Source organism: Urocitellus parryii, chromosome 12 (genome assembly GCF_045843805.1).
Source record: "Urocitellus parryii isolate mUroPar1 chromosome 12, mUroPar1.hap1, whole genome shotgun sequence".
NCBI classification, from domain to species: domain Eukaryota; kingdom Metazoa; phylum Chordata; class Mammalia; order Rodentia; family Sciuridae; genus Urocitellus; species Urocitellus parryii.
In genome coordinates this window covers 81,332,054-81,350,993 of record NC_135542.1, presented here as the reverse complement: position 1 = coordinate 81,350,993, position 18,940 = coordinate 81,332,054, and the positions used below count along the sequence as shown (strand labels likewise).

General features: G+C 36.0%; 1 protein-coding gene across 2 annotated transcripts in view; it reads left to right on the top strand.

The window, feature by feature from the left end:
• Xpo1 (exportin 1) overlaps positions 1 to 14,652 on the top strand; it is a 40,929-nt gene extending 26,277 nt beyond the window's left edge. For both annotated transcript variants that reach the window (XM_026387169.2, XM_026387170.2), the window contains exons 8-25: positions 534 to 582; positions 662 to 781; positions 2,342 to 2,470; positions 3,314 to 3,472; positions 4,236 to 4,433; positions 5,243 to 5,381; positions 5,566 to 5,747; positions 5,832 to 5,988; positions 6,072 to 6,235; positions 6,513 to 6,647; positions 6,983 to 7,166; positions 7,711 to 7,817; positions 9,804 to 9,998; positions 10,784 to 10,952; positions 12,104 to 12,238; positions 12,321 to 12,480; positions 12,750 to 12,846; positions 13,611 to 14,652. In XM_026387169.2, coding sequence (XP_026242954.1) covers positions 534 to 582; positions 662 to 781; positions 2,342 to 2,470; positions 3,314 to 3,472; positions 4,236 to 4,433; positions 5,243 to 5,381; positions 5,566 to 5,747; positions 5,832 to 5,988; positions 6,072 to 6,235; positions 6,513 to 6,647; positions 6,983 to 7,166; positions 7,711 to 7,817; positions 9,804 to 9,998; positions 10,784 to 10,952; positions 12,104 to 12,238; positions 12,321 to 12,480; positions 12,750 to 12,846; positions 13,611 to 13,757 — 2,626 coding nt within the window. In that variant the 3' untranslated portion in view covers positions 13,758 to 14,652. The remainder of the gene's footprint in view (positions 1 to 533; positions 583 to 661; positions 782 to 2,341; positions 2,471 to 3,313; positions 3,473 to 4,235; positions 4,434 to 5,242; positions 5,382 to 5,565; positions 5,748 to 5,831; positions 5,989 to 6,071; positions 6,236 to 6,512; positions 6,648 to 6,982; positions 7,167 to 7,710; positions 7,818 to 9,803; positions 9,999 to 10,783; positions 10,953 to 12,103; positions 12,239 to 12,320; positions 12,481 to 12,749; positions 12,847 to 13,610) is intronic.
• Positions 14,653 to 18,940: the final 4,288 nt, after the last annotated feature.

Sequence of the window (18,940 nt, the reverse complement as noted above, 5' to 3'; positions counted from 1 at the left end):
TTTTTCTATGGATTTTCTAAAATTATATCACCAGGTTTGGAGACAACTGTGATCTGAAAAGTGTTTTATTACTTGAGGTAGTTTCATAATATAAATTTGAACTGATCCTAAAGTGGGTATGTTGTAAAATTGACTCATTGAACAGTATGTGAAGTGTTAAAGAGATGTTGTCCTCCTTCAAGACCTGTTTTATGTGATAACTATTCAATCATAAATTCTAAATAAATGATTTATGTCCACTGTCAACTGAATACTTAACTGTCCCTGCTTCTGTGAGTTCCATTTATAGTTAACACTAGGAACGCACCAACTTGCCTTTAGGAGTAAATAGCCTGGATAAATTATAGATATAGCATATTCCTTCCATTTAGTACCCAAAATTTGTTCTTACTACAAAGAATGCGCCAGCAAAGTTTAAGTGTTTAAGTCACTAGCGTCTTTAATTACCACATTGCTAAACATACTTCAGTATTTTTGTTGCTATGAAATAATTGTGATCCTTCTCTTGATTTTCTCCCTCCCCCGCTTTTTAGCATGTGCAATGAGTTCTCACAGATATTTCAGCTGTGTCAGTTTGTGATGGTAAGTGCTTTTAATTTGATTTTATTTTTAAATGAATTATGATAGGACAATAATTACTTCAGAACTGGTTTTGTTACAGGAAAATTCTCAAAATGCTCCACTTGTACACGCAACCTTGGAAACCTTGCTGAGATTTCTGAACTGGATTCCACTGGGATATATTTTTGAAACAAAGTTGATCAGCACCTTAATTTATAAGGTACATGAATACATTTAAGTTAAATTTGTTTAAGTAATCACACATATCATTATTTTCTTTTTCTTTTTTTTTCAAATATTTTTTAGTTTTAGGTGAACACAATATATTTTACATTTATGCGATGCTGAGGATCAAACCAGTGCCTCGCGAATACTAGGTGAGCGAGCACTCTACCACTGAGCCACAACCGCAGCCCCTATGTCATTATTTTCTTTCTTTCTTTTAAAACCCTAACCATCAAACTTATTTGAGAAGGAAAGGAACTGCTTAAGATTTGGGTATAGTTGCACATGTGTTTGGTTTCATCAATTCAAGAGGCTGAGGCAGGAGCATCACAAGTTTGAGGCCAGGCTCAGCAACTTAGTGAGATCCTGTCTTAAAATAAAAGGAGCATATCAGACTTAAAATCCAGTGATTTTGTCAATTATCCACGGAATTTTGTTAATTTATTATGTTGTCACTGTGTGTGTGTGTGTGTGTGTACACGTACACACAGGGGATTGGACTTAGGGGCACTCAACCACTAAGATATAAGTCACAGAAAAGTGATATTTCAGTGAAATGAAGAGTATATTTTACCTGAAATTTTTAAATGAGTCCACGTGTAATTCTGTTTTGCACTTATTCCTCTATCGTTAAACACTGTTAACCTAAGAATGATGTGATAGATGTGATGAATACTATATTTTATTGGACCTCATAAAAGCAAACTATTGTATCTTATTTGAAATTTGTAGATTAGGGTATATCGTGTTTTTTTGAGGCTTCTAGTGCTTGCTAAAAATGGTGTGCCGTTTATACCTTCTCAGCAATAGAAGATAAAACATTTTTCTATACCATTACTAAAATAGCTAGTTACATGTTGACAATCATCTAAAATGCTAAAAATCCAAAGTGCTGGGTCCTATTTAACTACATAAGAAAGATGTCTGTAAATGTCATATAACAGATCCTGAAAAGTTTCTAAGCAAATTGTTTTTCAGATGCCTAAGGTCACATCAAAAAGAAAATACAGGGTACTCTTAAGCATTTATTGTATATTGGGCAGATAGTGGAATTTATTTAAAATATGTACCAAGGGGCTGGGGTTGGTGGCTAACTAGTAGAGTGCTCGCCTAGCATGCATGAGGCACACTGGGTTCAATCCTCAGCACTATATAAATGTAAAATAAAGATATTGTGTCCACCTAAAACCAAAAAAATCTGCCTAGCATGTGCATGACTCTGGGTTTGTTCCACAGCACAGCCAAAAACAAAAACAAAATAGTGAGTTCTAAGGAGGATAATAAAAAATGTAACCACACTATGTGCCTGAGAAGTTGAATAACTTCAATTTCTATACTTTCTCAGAAGATGACTGTGATGTAGGAAATACATATTAAGGTGTTTCACGGGGGTGAGGAGTGTGTGTGTATGCGAACACACACACACACGAACTTACAAAACAATACTTTAATCCATTTACCTGTTTTTGCTTGTATTGTGTTCCTTATTGTTAGCATCTACCTTTAAGTGTTTTTGTGCTGTTTAATTTTATGCTTCTCCCTTCTTTTGAACTAGTTCCTGAATGTTCCAATGTTTAGAAATGTCTCTCTGAAGTGCCTCACTGAGATTGCTGGTGTGAGTGTAAGCCAATATGAGGAACAATTTGTGACGCTATTTACACTGACGATGATGCAGCTAAAACAGGTAATGCACCACTGTCTGAAAAATAGACTGAACAATTTTAGTATCTTGGAAAACATCTTCGAGTGTGTATATATCAGCTATCATGACTTCATATGTATAAAATATATTGTTATTCCCAAATGCTAAGTGATTTATACTTTCTCAGCAATAGAATATAAAAAAGATTTTATTTATTTATTTTTTTTTAAGAGAGAGGGAGAGAGAGAGAATTTTAATATTTAGTTTTTGGTGGACACAACATCTTTGTATGTGGTGCTGAGGATCGAACCCGGGCCGCACGCATGCCAGGCGAGCACGCTACCTCATGAGCCACATCCCCAGCCCTAAAAAAGATTTTATATACCTTTACTAATCCTGGTTATGTTGACCATCACATGAAAGCCTAAGAAATGAAGTTCTTGGTTCTGTCTTAACTACAAGTGAAATATGTTTGTGTAAAATCAGTAGTCAGGTAGAGGTTTGAGCACTCTGGAAATTCCTTGAAATAAAGGTTTTAGGAATATTATGGTAATCTTTCTTGTAGACATCTGAGCATGCAGTGGGAAACTTGGAAACTGTTTACCAGATCTGCTTGGTACCATATCTGAATGACTTGTTCCCAGCCCTGGTTGGATTAGTTATCTGATAGGTGGTCTAGGAAGTCAGTCATATACTGTATTACTGATTGTGATCTGAATGGATTATTTTTCTTGGAGAAAAATCAAAATCTAGGTTATAAAAGGAATGGCAGACCTAGGCATTCACTGTATGTTTTGATATTACCAAGTGGTTGTCAGAATCTTAGAACTCTAAACTCTTTTGTTCTGTAAATTGTATATTGATAGTCTATTTTTCAACTTTCAGATGCTTCCTTTAAATACTAACATTCGACTTGCATACTCAAATGGAAAAGATGATGAGCAGAACTTTATTCAAAATCTCAGTTTATTTCTTTGCACCTTTCTTAAGGAACATGGTCAACTTATAGAAAAAAGATTAAATCTCAGGGAAACACTCATGGAGGTAGGCTTTATGGAACCTTGGTTCCTGAAGTTCTATATATAATACAAACAACTTTTAAAAATATGTGCCTTTCTTCTAAAATGTATGTACCTTTTGAAATTTCTTCTTCTCTGTTACTTTACCTCCTCATAATAAATGTTCTCAATTCTGAATTTGTTATGAGGCATTATCCTTTACATCTTACTTTGTGTTCTACATAAAACTAGAACTAAAAATCAAACATTCCTTCTAAGATCAAAAGTCAAAAAAACCTTTTTAAGTAATTAAGGTGACTGATACAACAAAAGTTTGGACTAAGTGGTTAGAGTGTTTGCTAAGCGTGTATAAGACCCAGGGTTCAATCCCCATCATTGCCCTCCTCCACACACACACAATTTAATAAAGTTGTACAATTCTATGACAGTTTAGTATATTCAAAATGTTGTGTATCCTAAACATTGTTTAGTTTCAGGATATATTCCTTATCTCCAAATGAGACCCTATTAAGTTTTGTTTTATCTATCCAGTTTTGATGGACATTGGACTTATTTCTACCCTTTGGTTATTGATTCCAAAGACATTTTTAAAAGGCTTGAGTAAGCTGTATAATGATTAACAACTATTAAAGACATTTTAAAGTATTACAGGTCATGTCTGAAGCAGCATTATTTGCTTCAGAGGTGTTATTTAGTTTGATGCTTAATAAAATCTGAGTTGTGCTTTAAAGATTATGGAGATAGGTTAGTAATGTTTGAGAATTTAATTGTGTTGGTCTTACATGTAGGCCCTTCACTATATGTTGTTGGTATCTGAAGTGGAAGAAACCGAAATATTTAAGATTTGTCTCGAGTACTGGAATCATTTGGCAGCTGAACTCTATAGAGAAAGTCCATTTTCTGCATCTGCTTCTCCGTTACTATCTGGAAGTCAACATTTTGATGTTCCTCCCAGAAGACAGCTGTATTTGCCCGTGTTATCAAAGGTAACATTAAAGTGATTGGGCGAGTGCTCTTTTTCTTTACTGTAATTTCAAAGATTTCATGGAAATAGTTTGATAAATCTATTTAATGAGCCAGTTACAAAAAGAAAGAATCTTGACTTCTCAATTAATGTTGAAAGCTAAAGTAGGACAAGGATTGACAGCTTGCAGTTCTAAGCCAGGCCCCATGGCAGAGCCTTGTAATGAGTAGGTAAAGGCAGGAGGATCCCAAATTTGATGCCAGACTTGGCAGTTTAGGATACCCTGTCTCATTGTTTTTAAAAATGATTATTTTAAGTTGTATTGATGTAGCTTGGTAATGCTCTCTAAGGCTCAATACCAAGTAGGGGTTGGGTGGAGGATGTAGTTCTCAAAAGCAGGGTCCTTCCAATAGCATTAGCATCATCTATGAATTTATTAATACTGATTCATTAACTACTACCATTCTGGTGAATGAGAACAAGAAACAAGAAGTTTGATTGTTTTGAGTTCTTTTAAAACACATGGTTAAATAAGGTTTTGAAAACCATTGTTGTAAGGGCTGTGTTGATGTAGTGTTAGCTCACTGGTAGAGCGTTTGCCTACTATGTGTGAGGCACTGGGTTTGATCCTTAGCACTACACGAAGGTATAAAAATACATTGATGATATTTTAAAAAGATCCATTGTGGAGATGCATTTTATATATTTTCTTAATAATTTTATTTTTTTTCTGGTACAGTAATTTAAGTCCATGCTTAAAGTTTTTGTATTTCTACATTTGAAGTTGATTTCAAATGTCTAATTTTTCTTGATTGGTTTATTATTCAATAGGTTCGTTTATTGATGGTTAGTCGTATGGCTAAACCAGAGGAAGTATTGGTTGTAGAAAATGATCAGGGAGAAGTTGTAAGAGAATTCATGAAGGATACAGATTCCATAAATTTGTATAAGAATATGAGAGAAACATTAGGTAAGTTACCATTAGTTTCATTATTAGTACTGTGAATGTATTTTTGGGTGGAGAAAACTAGGAAAAGTGCTGTACTTTCTGAATCTTTCAGTAGGTATCTTTATTAATGTACTATTACTAATAAATATCCTTTGGTTTGTGGAGTTTTCCTCTTTAAACATTTGGAACTTTTTCTTCTTTGTAGTTTATCTTACTCATCTGGATTATGTAGATACAGAAAGAATAATGACTGAGAAACTTCACAATCAAGTGAATGGTACAGAGTGGTCATGGAAAAATTTGAATACATTGTGTTGGGCAATAGGCTCCATTAGTGGAGCAATGCATGAAGAGGATGAGAAACGATTTCTTGTTACTGTTATAAAGGTATGTGGCAGATATGCATGAAGTAGAACCATTCGATGGTAATATTTTGTTTTGGTAAATGACTAAATCTGTCTTATTTTACAGGATCTATTAGGATTATGTGAACAGAAAAGAGGCAAAGATAATAAAGCTATTATTGCATCAAATATCATGTATATAGTAGGTCAATATCCAAGGTTTTTGAGAGCTCACTGGAAATTTTTGAAGACAGTCGTCAACAAGCTGTTTGAATTCATGCATGGTAAATCCGTTCAGCTTTTCATGTGTTTGATTTAGGTTTTACTTTTGTTGACCAAAATAGATGAATGTTTTTTGTCTTGTTAGAGACCCATGATGGAGTCCAGGACATGGCTTGTGACACTTTCATAAAAATAGCTCAGAAATGCCGCAGACATTTTGTTCAGGTTCAAGTTGGAGAAGTAATGCCATTTATTGATGAAATTCTGAACAACATTAACACTATAATTTGTGATCTTCAGCCTCAACAGGTATGTAATGGGCAAATGAACATGTTATTTTTTATAAAGTAAGCACTATATATTCATCCCAACCTACTAATGGTTTTAGAAGGAGTGCCATTTTTTAATTCATTTCAAATGTTTTTGTGGTTAAATTTTCACAGGCGGATACGTAAACAACAGATTATTAGGCTTTGGCATACATAATATAATCTGTTTCAGTACATTTGTAAATGCTTTGTATGTGGTTTTCCTCAGTGGGCTAAATAAGAATGTGAAAGTAAAACATGTTTGCTTTTTAAAATAGGTTCATACATTTTATGAAGCTGTGGGATACATGATTGGTGCACAAACAGACCAAACGGTTCAAGAGCATTTGATAGAAAAATATATGTTGCTCCCTAATCAGGTGTGGGATAGTATAATCCAGCAAGCAACCAAAGTAAGTTTTTGTTTATTTTTCTGGAAGTTCAAGTGGAATTGAAGATGACTAATATTTGTATTATCCTGTTTTGAACACAAGATGAGAAGATTAACTAATAAATACTTTTGGGGACTAGGGATTAAAGGTAGTGCCTATGGATATAAAGAACACACCCTGCCAATTAGCTATCCCTCCATCCCCAGTAATGAAGACTTCTGCGTTTTTTTTCGAGTTGTTGTTTTATATCAGAAATAATAAATAGGATGGTGCTTTTGCATAAGGGAAGTATTGTGGGTGTCTGAGCTTTAAATGTTAATAATTACAATGACAATTCTTCTTTCCACCTACTCCAGAATGTGGATATACTGAAAGATCCTGAAACAGTCAAGCAGCTTGGTAGCATATTAAAAACAAATGTGAGAGCCTGCAAAGCTGTTGGACATCCCTTTGTAATTCAGCTTGGAAGAATTTATTTAGATATGCTTAATGTATATAAGTGCCTCAGTGAAAATATTTCGGCAGCTATCCAGGCTAATGGTGGGTAACTCTGAATTATTATAGAATGATAAGAATGCTATGTAACGAGTCAGTTCTTTCACTGCTTTAGGTTAAACTTCATTATTTCTCACAGACCTGTATCAACTTTCTGAAGTCCTAGATAATCCTAGACATTTTCTAAACAATTGTATGGCCTTTGCTCTGGGGGTATAGCTTAATGCTCGTACCCACTTGGCATGCACAAGGTCCTAGGGTGATCCCCTGTTCCCTTCCCCCATTCTCAGCCATGAACCTTGTCTTAAAAGTTTATTTTCCAGTAAACTCTGTACTTTTGACTTAAAATTTTTATGTTAAACAGAAAGTAATGAGGCTGGGGATGTGGCTCAAGTGGTAGCGCGCTCGCCTGGCATGCGTGCAGCCCAGGTTCGATCCTCAGCACCACATACAAAGAAAGATGTTGTGTCTGCCGAAAACTAGAAAATAAATATTAAAAATTCTTTAAAAAAAAAAAAAACAGAAAGTAATGACATTGTAGAAACCCCTAATTATTTCAGATTAGATTCTAATTGATCCTATTTTTTAGGCGAGATGGTTACAAAGCAACCACTGATTAGAAGTATGAGAACAGTAAAAAGGGAAACCTTAAAGTTAATATCTGGTTGGGTGAGCCGATCCAATGATCCACAGATGGTAAGTAAAACTTGTTTTGATAACTTTTATGTTACAATACCCTGCTCTATCTCTCCCCAAATCTGTTCATCAGTAAGAGAAAGTATGAAAGAGTGGTGATAATAAAACAAGATAACTGAGAATGGGTTATTGTTTGATTCCCATGGACAGGGGAGGTTTGATTAATGAAGCTTGGATGCAGTTTTTGTGTTCCCCGTGATGGAGCAATTTATATAGCTGCATAACTATCATTTGTTTGTTTTGTTATTGAGTATACACATCAAAGATTTAATCTAATGTGATTTCTAGGAACTGAAATAGCTTTGAGAAATTAAAACTGGCCTGATAGTCCTCAACTTGGAAATATGTGAATTATTCTTAGGTATTATGTGTTTTTCTTCATTTGAGCCTTGCATAATTACCAAAACATCCTATCCCATTACAGTTACTATTTCAGTGGTGGTTAACAAAAAGTGTGCTGTATACTTTAATACTTTGGAAATTTCATATTGTTCTTTATGAGGATTTATTTTTCAAGAATCTTATTTGAAACAATTCTTAAGGTTGTTAACAAAAATTGAAATGTGTATTGTGTGATCAAAACTGTATTAAGTGCTGAGGATGTTTAGCTCAGTGTTAAAGAAATTGCCTAGCATAGGCAAGCCCTTGGCCTTAGGTACTGTCACCAACAACAGAAAATTGCAGGCAAAAGATGAGTTCAAAGAAATTTTGAAGATGATAATTTATAGTAGCTTGGGTGGATTTCAGGAGCACAATGAGAATGATGATTAATAATAGTCCTTTAGTCCTTTTGGGGGGTTGGGGGATAACCCGGGATTGAACCCAAGGGTGCTCAACCACTGAACCACATCTCCAGCTGAGTAGTTCTTAGGACCATACCGCTGAGGCTGACTTGGAGTTCATGCTTCTTCCGCCTCGCCCTGTTAAGCCACTGGGATTAAAAGTGTTCACCAACCACTGTCTCCAGTGTACTAATAGTCGCCTTAAATGAAATATGATTTATGATTTCTTTATTTTACGTGACATACAGAATGTATTTTGTATGTGTGTGGTTGTGGTGCTGGGGATTGAACCCAGGGCCTTCTGCATGTTAGGCAAACACTCTACACCAACTGAACTATATCCCCAGCCCCCAGAATCTATTTTTTACAAAAAGAAAAGTTAATGGTTTTGGCACAGTTATAGGATTTTTTTTTTTTTTTAAGGTATTGGTATTAATCCAGGGGCATTTAGCCACTGAGCTATATCCCCAGCCTTTTTTTGTTATTTATTTTTCAGACAGGCTCTTGCTATGTTGCTCAGGGCCTCACTCAGTTGCTGAGGCTGACTGAACTTTCAATTTCCTTGCCTCAGCCTCCTGAGCTACTGGAATTCCAGGTGTGCATCACTACACCCAACTCCAGTTCTTTTTCTAAGAATGTATGGTTGTTATCTTTTGTTTTTTAAAATACTTATTAATTTGCATACATTGATGTGTCTTCTAGAGGTTTAGTATGATTCTTGGAGCTTGTAGATATTAATCCATTTAAGAAACAGGTAAATTAGACACTCTTGATTTTAATTTACTTATATATTATTCCTAGAATCCTGGTCCTGTCCTAACTCGAAGCCAATAACTAAATTTTTCTGCATCACTTTTCTTATTATAGAATAGATTTGAACCATACTATGGTATGGTTCAAAGAGTCTTCCCAGTTTTAATTTTGATTTTTCTGGTCTCTCCTGCTAAAAACAAAAGGGAATAGAGGTATAGCCTAGTAGTAGAACATTTATGTAGCATGATGCCTAAGGTTCTGAGTTCAATACCCTGTACCCCCACCCCCACCCCAGTTTACCAGAATGAAAAGAAACTTTTTTTTAGTGTAGAAAAACTTACTAAAACACAGGATTTCCATTTTCAGCAGATAATCAACCTAAGTCTTAAAAACTGTTTATAATGATAAGTACCTAGATTAAAACTTGGAAGTTTTTTTCCCCCCTCAACAGGTAGCTGAAAATTTTGTTCCTCCTCTGTTGGATGCAGTTCTCATTGATTACCAGAGAAATGTCCCAGCTGCTAGAGAACCGGAAGTGCTTAGTACCATGGCCATTATTGTCAACAAATTAGGGGGACATATAACAGCTGAGATACCTCAAATATTTGATGCTGTTTTTGAATGCACATTGAATATGATAAATAAGGTATGTGATTTATATTTTAATTAGATAATTGAAATATTTCCTCAATTCTTGAATATGTAAGTGGTATTTCTGAGTGTAGCATGATTTTCAGGACTCAAAATTAAACATTTTAACGTTTTAACGTCTAGGTCAGGGTAATGTTGTTTTGTTTAATGTATACAAAATCTTGGTAACAATCAAGGATAGGCCTGGGGAGATAGCTCAGTGGTACAGCTCTTAACTAACATGCATGACATCCTGGAAAGAGGTGGGTAAGGGCTGGGGCTGTAGCCCAGTGTTTTAGCACTTTACTAGCACATGTGAGGCACTGGGTTTGATCCTCAGCATCACATAAAAACAAATAAAATTATGTCTGTGTACAGCCTATATATATGATAACACCTAAGAATTAGTGATGAAAACTCAAGGAATGTCTGATATTCTTTTAAGAAGGTTGTTAACCCTGAAAGAAAAGTTGGATGTCCTGTTTCAGCTTCCCAAATTATTAAGATTACAGGTGTGTGCCATCATGCCCAACCAAATTACACGGGCTTTGATGAATTTGCTGTATGAGTATGTGGGCCTTCTAAGTTCATTAAATCTACTTCATGTGTGTGGTAGGCATAGTTTCACCACCCTTGAATGGTGGGTTCTATTTGCTTTGGATTTACCATTGTGGGGCATTTTTTCTTATGGGATCCGTTGATAACTCAGCAGTTATATTGAAGTAAGCCTTTCCCTTTCCCTCCAGTCTCACATAAATAAAGCATTAAAATGTTAACTTTGTTCCCATCCCTTATTTTTAGGACTTTGAAGAATATCCTGAACACAGAACGAACTTTTTCTTACTTCTTCAGGCTGTAAATTCTCATTGTTTCCCAGCCTTCTTAGCTATTCCACCAACACAGTTTAAACTTGTTTTGGATTCCATTATTTGGGCTTTCAAACACACGATGAGGAATGTTGCAGATACAGGTAAATACACAGAAAAAGTATACTTAGATTCGATTCAAATTCTGTACAGGAGATTCCCTTTCATCCACTGTTTCAGTGCTTAAGGTTTTCCTGAAATCAACCAAGATCCTAAAATATTAAATGGAAATTTTTCAGAAATAAATTCATTAGTTTTAATGAATAGTTTTAACTTAGTAGCATAGTGAAATCTTCTGAGCTGCCTGGAATAGTTCATCCCTTTAGCATATGCATACTCCATATGTACTGCCAAAAGTGTCTGATAATATGTCATTAATCTCTTACTCTGCCTGGTTTATAAATTAAATTTAGATACGTGTAGGAGAGAACATAATGCATACAGTATTCAGTATTTTCTTGGTGTCAGATTCCCACTGTGGTCCTTGAAACATCATCTCCTATAACAAGGGAGATTGTCTGATAAAATATAAATAGTTAATAGTTGTAAATAGATAGTATCACTTCATTTGTCTTGATTTTATTTTTGCCTTTTTTATTATTTTTACATGACAGCGGAATGTACTACAACTCATGTTATATGGCATATTTTTTCATTTCTCTGGCTGTACATAAAGTGTATTCACACCAATTCATGTCTTCTTAACATGTCCTTTTAGATAATGATGTTCATCACATTCCACCATGGTTTCTAATGCCCTTTCCCTCCCACCCCTCTGCCCTATGTGTGGGTGTCTAAAAGTAGTTTAATCAACTATTGTAAAGCTTAAGTCCCTAGGCAAAATTGAGTTGTGCCAAGAAGGGCCTAGGTATGGGGAGGGAGAACATCACTTAGACTTAGTTCCATATCCTCAGTAGTGGTTTTTTCCTTTTCTCATATATGCATTTTCTCTATAACACTTAGGATCAGCTAGGGCGAGTGAAAGAATATTATGGCAATGTAGGTTTTTATTTGTTTTAAAATAGTAATTTCATGTAACAGTAAATTCCACCTAACTTTGCTACCTGTTTTAGGGAGTATATGTGTATTCAGCTGAGCTTTCAGAAGTAGTAAGAAGGTTAGGGATGGTCTGTCTTTATAGTTTCAAAAGTAAGCCAGCTTTCAATGTAGTTGTACTCCATTGCTGGTTCACAATTAAATTTGGAATGAATGTTTATCGGTTGGTAATGATTTTACATTGATCTTTCTCTTTCAGGCTTACAGATACTTTTTACACTCTTACAAAATGTTGCACAAGAAGAAGCTGCAGCTCAGAGTTTCTATCAAACTTATTTTTGTGATATTCTGCAGCATATCTTTTCTGTTGTGACAGACACCTCACATACTGCTGGTAGGAATTTAAACTTGTTAAAATGTTAAGTGTTCTACTTGTTAAATTTCATCTGAGTTAATGATTTCCTTCTCATCAACAGGTTTAACAATGCATGCATCAATTCTTGCATATATGTTTAATTTGGTTGAAGAAGGAAAAATAAGTACACCACTAAATCCTGGAAATCCTGTTAACAACCAAATGTTTATTCAGGAATATGTGGCTAATCTCCTTAAGTCTGCATTCCCTCATCTACAAGAGTAAATTATTTTTATAAATACTACATTGTTTGAGTTTTAAAATTATTTTGGTGGGATATTGGGGATTACAACTTACAGCTGAGGTCATAACTCAGTGGTAGAGTGCTTGCCTACAATGTGCATGGTCATGGGTTCAATCCCAGTAAATAATTTTAAGAGTAATTTTGTAAACTTTGAATGCTTGGGGGTTTGGGGGGGGGTTGTTGTTGCTTATTTGTTTTAATATTATTTAATGATTTAATGCTTTTTTGTTTGTTTGTTTTTTGTAGTGCTCAAGTAAAGCTATTTGTGACGGGGCTTTTCAGCTTAAATCAGGATATTCCTGCTTTCAAGGAACATCTAAGGGATTTCTTAGTACAGATAAAGGTATGTAATTATTTGCAGTTAAATATTAATGCTTAGTGCAATTAATTGTATCAGAGTTAGTAACTTAATTCACAATGTGTAAAACAGGTGTGCTTTTTAAAAATGTACTACTGGGGCTAGGCACAGTAGTCCCAGCAGCTTGGTAGTAGTAGGCTAAGGCAGGAGGATCGGGATTTCAAAGCCAGCTTCAGCAACAGTGAGGCACTAAGCAACTCAGACCCTGACTCTAAATAAAATACAAAGTCGGGATGGGGATGGGCACAGTGGTTAAGCACCCCTGGGTTCAAACCCTAGTACCAAAAGAAAGTCGGTATCAAAGGGTGTTCAGTATTTTTTCTTCAAAATGCATTTATTGTGTTGGAGGTTCTATCTTTTTTATCCCTCACTCTACAGTCAGGATTCTTATTATCTTCCACCTCATCCTCTTTAATGGCTCAAACTGTAAGGAAGTACCCTCTTTCCTGACTCAATTAGTTTTGTTGCTGTAGAACGTACAGAATGTGATAATTACCTGAAGCCCAGTTGTGGAACCCAAGAATATAAACAAACTTGGTTTTACCACTATCATTAACCTTAGGAGAAACTCCTTTCTTAATATGTTGCATCTGAAGAATATTTAATATTTGGGATCATGCTGTACCTACCTTGTAACCTCTTTATTTCCAACAACATTGGGTTTAACTCAGTTATATAGTATTGTATTAATATACTAGAGCTTAAAACCCAGTTAATATGTTATGTTAATGTTTCTACTCTTTTCACAGGAATTTGCAGGTGAAGACACATCTGATCTGTTTTTGGAAGAAAGAGAAACAGCCCTTCGACAGGCCCAGGAAGAGAAACATAAACTTCAAATGTCTGTCCCTGGCATACTTAATCCACATGAAATTCCAGAAGAAATGTGTGATTAAAATCTGAAGTCATGCTAGGTTTTTTCCTCTTCAACTCTTGTTGGCAGACAAGAATAGTATCTGGATATTTGTCGACCAAAATGATGCCAATTTGTAAATTAAAATGTCACCTAGTGGCCCTTTTTCTTATGTGTTTTTTGTATAAGAAATTTTCTGTGAAATATCCTTCCATTGTTTAAGCTTTTGTTTTGGTCATCTTTATTTAGTTTGCATGAAGTTGAAAATTAAGGCATTTTTTAAAAATTTTACTTCATGCCCATTTTGTGGCAGGGCTTGGGGGGAAGATAAAAATTCAATTTGAACATATACTTGTAAATTCTAATGCAAAATTATACAGTTTTTCTTGTAAACAATACCAATTTTAATTAGGGAGCATTTTCTTTTAGCCTGTATTTCAGTCTAGAAGAAAAGGTAATGAGTAAAACAAATTGCGTTGTTAAAAGGATTATAGTGCTGCATTGTCTGAAGTTAGCACCTCTTGGACTGAATCGTCTGTCTAGACTACATGTATTACAAGTCTGTATGGCAAGTTTGCAGCAAGATCATGTGCATATCATCCCATTGTAAAGCAACTTCAAAAAATATGGGAACACAGTTAGTTATTTTTACACAGTTCTTTTTGTTTTTGTGTGTGTGTGCTGTCGCTTGTCGACAACAGCTTTTTGTTTTCCTCAATGAGGAGTGTTGCTCATTTGTGAGCCTTCATTAACTCAAAGTGAAATGGTTAAAAATATTTATCCTGTTAGAATAGTCTGCATCTTTTTAACAACTCATTAAAAAAACAAAACAGAACTCTGGCTTTTGAGATGACTTATACTAATTTACATTGTTTACCAAGCTGTAGTGCTTTAAGAACACTACTTAAAAAAAGCAAAATAAACTTGGTTTACATTTATTTTCCCTTTATTGACTCAAAATTATTCTTGTATTAACGGATGTGATTTTAAGATTTTTAAGGTTGGTACAGAATAGAGGACACAGTAACCAATCCACAAAACTACAACTATCTTATATTTGATAAAGGGGCTAAAAGCATGCAATGGAGGAAGGATAGCATCTTCAACAAATGGTGCTGGGAAAACTGGAAATCCATTTGCATCAAAATGAATCTGAATCCCTATCTCTCGCCATGCACAAAAGTTAACTCAAAATGGATCAAGGAGCTTGATATTAAATCAGAGACACGGTATCTGATAGAAGAAAAAGTTGGTTATGATCTACATGCTGTGGGATCGGGCTCCAAATTCCTCAATAGGACACCCATAGCGCAAGAGTTAACAACTAGAATCAACAAATGGGACTTACTCAAACTAAAAAGTTTTTTTTCTCAGCAAAAGATACAATAAGAGAGATAAACAGGGAGCCTACATCCTGGGAACAAATCTTTACTCCACACACTTCAGATAGACCCCAATAACCAGAATATACAAAGAACTCAAAAAATTAGACAATAAGATAACAAATAACCCAATCAATAAATGGGCCAAGGACCTGAACAGATACTTCTCAGAGGAGGACATACAATCAATAAATACATGAAAAAATGCTCACCATCGCTAGCAGTCAGAGAAATGCAAATCAAAACCACCCTAAGATACCATCTCACTCCGGTAAGATTGGCAGCCATTAGGAAGTCAAACAACAATAAGTGCTGGAGAGGATGCGGGGAAAAGGGCACTCTTGTTCATTGCTGGTGGGACTGCAAACTTGTGCAGCCAATTTGGAAAGCAGTATGGAGATTTCTTGGAAAGCTGGGAATGGAACCACCATTTGACCCAGCTATTCCCCTTCTCGGTCTATTCCCTAAAGACCTAATAAGAGCATGCTACAGGGACACTGCTACATCGATGTTCATAGCAGCTCAATTCACGATAGCAAGACTGTGGAATCAGCCTAGATGCCCTTCAATAGATGAATGGATAAAAAAAATGTGGCATTTATACACTATGGAGTATTACTCTGCATTCAAAAATGACAAAATCATAGAATTTGGAGGGAAATGGATGGCATTAGAGCAGATTATGCTAAGTGAAGCTAGTCAATCTTTAAAAAACAAATACCAAATGACCCCTTTGATATAAGGGGAGTCAACAAGGACAGGGTAGGGACGAAGAGCTTGAGAAGAAGATTTACATTAAACAGGGATGAGAGGTGGGAGGGAAAGGGAGTGAGAAGGGGAATCGCATGGAAATGGAAGGCGATCCCCAGGGTTATACAAAATGACATATATGAGGAAAGGAGGGGTAAGACAAGATAATACAAATGGAAGAAATGATTTACAGTAGAAGGGGTAGAGAGAGAAAAGGGGAGGGGAGGGGGGATAATAGAAAATAGGACAGACAGCAGAATACATCAGACACTAGAAAGGCAATATGTCAATCAATGGAAGGGTAACTGATGTGATTCAGCAATCTGTATATGGGGTAAAATTGGGAGTTCATAACTCACTTGAACCAAACCGTGTAATATGATGTATTAAGAAGTATGTAATATTTTGAAAGACCAATAATAAATAAATAATAAATAAAAAGCAAGCAGAAGGAAAAAAAAAAAGATTTTTAAGGTTTAGTCTTGAGGGCTGGGGTTGTGGCTCAGTGGTAGAATGCTTGCCTAGCATGTGTGGGGCCCTGGGTTCAATCCTTGGCACCACATGAAGATAAATATATTGTGTCCATCTACAACTAAAAAATAATTTAAAAAATAAAAGGGTAAGTCTTGAGCCTTTCAAATGGTGGGAGAGGTAGGAGCAGTGGCTCATGTTTATAATCCTAGCAATATGGATTCTGTCTAAAAAGGACCAGGGATGCTGGGCTTGGTGTGGTGCACACCTGTAATCCCAGCAGTTTGGGAGGCTAAGGCAGGAGGATCACAAATTCAAAGCCAGCCTTACAAAAGTGAGGCGTTAAGCAACTCTGATCCTGTCTCTAAATAAAATTGCTAAATTCAATCCTCAGTAAAACCCCCATCCCAACAAAAAGGGGGGGACCAGGCAGGAATGTAGTTCAGTAATAAGCATCTCCAGGTTCAATTCCTAATACCCAAGAAATGGGGTGGGAGATTATTATTATAACGTCAAGCCAACTTCAAATTAGGTTTTTTTTTTTTTAATTCTTGTTGCAAACAGTGGTTTTTCCGTTGGTATCTCATATGATCCCCTCCTCAGCCTCAGTGTCTTCTTGAATAGAAATAGCCGACCTATCCTCTAGCTCCTGGACTCTTGCTTTGGGTATTGTAAGAGACTAAGTTTTGGCTTGAGAACCACAGTGGTCCACATTGATTTTGAAAGGATTGGCACTAGCAACTCAGCTAGTGCCAGGAACAAGTTAGTGTTTTTTCTAAGGCTCCAACCCAGGACCTTACAAATGGGGTGGAGGGAGTGCTCTACCTGAGTTATACCCCAGCTCCAAGTGTGTGCATTGAACTCAACCAAGGTGGTAGAGTTAAAGATTAGAATCATTTCTTAAAGTTTTAAGATTTCTAAGATACTTAGCTGGGCCTGGAGATGTGTATCTTTATAATCCCGGCTACATGCAAAACAAGAATGACAAGTTCAAGGCCATCCTGAGACCCTGGCTTAGAGTTTAAAGGAAAAGGCTCAGAATGAAGTTCAGTGGTAAAACCCTTGCCTAGCAGGCTTGAGGTCCTTGGTTAAATCCCTAGTCCCAGGGACAGTGAGGTTTGCTGGGTGTGGTGGTGTGGGCATGAAGCCCTGTTCTTGTGAATCATTTTGAGCCTCCGAGTTCAAGACCAATCTAGGCAACAGACTTATTTTAAAACTATTTATTTATTTGCTATTATCAACACACTTTGAAGAATACTAAAGATAGTGTGTTCTCTTTGTCAGGTGCTTAAAATGATGAAGGCAGTCAAAGTCATCCTAGATTTTTTTACTTTGTTTTTTAAGGTACTCTGGGTTGGACCTTAGGGTGTTGAATCATGTAGAGTCACATCATCAACCCTTTTTATATTTTGATACAGGGTCTCAATAGGTTGCTTAGGGTCTTGCTAGAGCTGACTTCAAACTCAGCCTCCCAAGTCACTGGGATTCCAGGTATGCTCCACCACCCCATCCATCCAAATAATAAACAGGGTTATTGGTGTAGATGGAGCATATTTACGTGGGTTTCATACTCCAAACCTCAAAGAAAAATGGAGGTCAGGAGTTGAATTTGGGGTGCATAATAGGTTATCTTCCACGAAAATGGTCAGCTGAGTGGTGGTGTTTTTGTTGTTTTGGCATTTTATTGGTGCCCTACCAAAATTTCCTCAGCCCTTTTTGTTTCTTTGAGACAGGGTCTCAATAAGCTTCTGAGGGCCTCACTAAATCACTGAGGCCGGCCTTGAATTTGTGATCCTTCTGATATATATAGTTATTAATTTGTAAATAGTACTTGTGTACTCGTCCTCATTTATTCCATTTGTACTTTGTGGGATACATCCTCAGTAAGCGTAGAAAACTAGCAAAAAATCCATAATATATACTTAGATTTCCCCAGTTAGGGAAATGTCACTTGTTGCTTCTTTTCCAGATGGAAAATATGCTCTGCATTTGTAGTCATTTGTCTTAGTTAACATATTCTCTCTCCACACAGTTTGCATCTGGTTATTTTTCAGATTTATTTTTGGGTAACCACTGAACCACATTCCCAGCCCTTTTTATTTTTTATGTTGAAACAGGGTCTCACTATTTTGCCTGGGGCTTAGTGGCTTTGAACTTGCCTCTCCATGTTGCTGGGATTTCAGGTGTGTGCCACCATGCCCAGCTCAGATCTGTTTTTAAAAACAGTATCTGGGGTTGGGGTTGGGGTTGTGGCTCAGCAGTAGAGCACATGTGAGGCCCTGGGTTTGATCCTCAGCACCACATAAAAATAAATAAAATAAAGGTATTGTGTCTAACTACAACTAAAAGGTAAATATAAAAAACAAAAGAAAAAAATAGTATCTAAAGCCAGACTTCAATGAAATTAAATTCCAGCAACCCAAGTTGCTGAAGCAGACGATTGAAAATTTGAAGCCAGCTTTTACCCTCTTAGTTTCAGGGGAAAAAAGGAAAAGAAGTGGAATGTAAACTCAGTGAAAAATTGTCCCCCTGGGTTCAATTCCCATTACAACAAAAAATAAACTATGTACTGCTGCTTGCAGTGGCTCATGCCTGTTATCCTAGCAAGGCATGAGACAAGGAG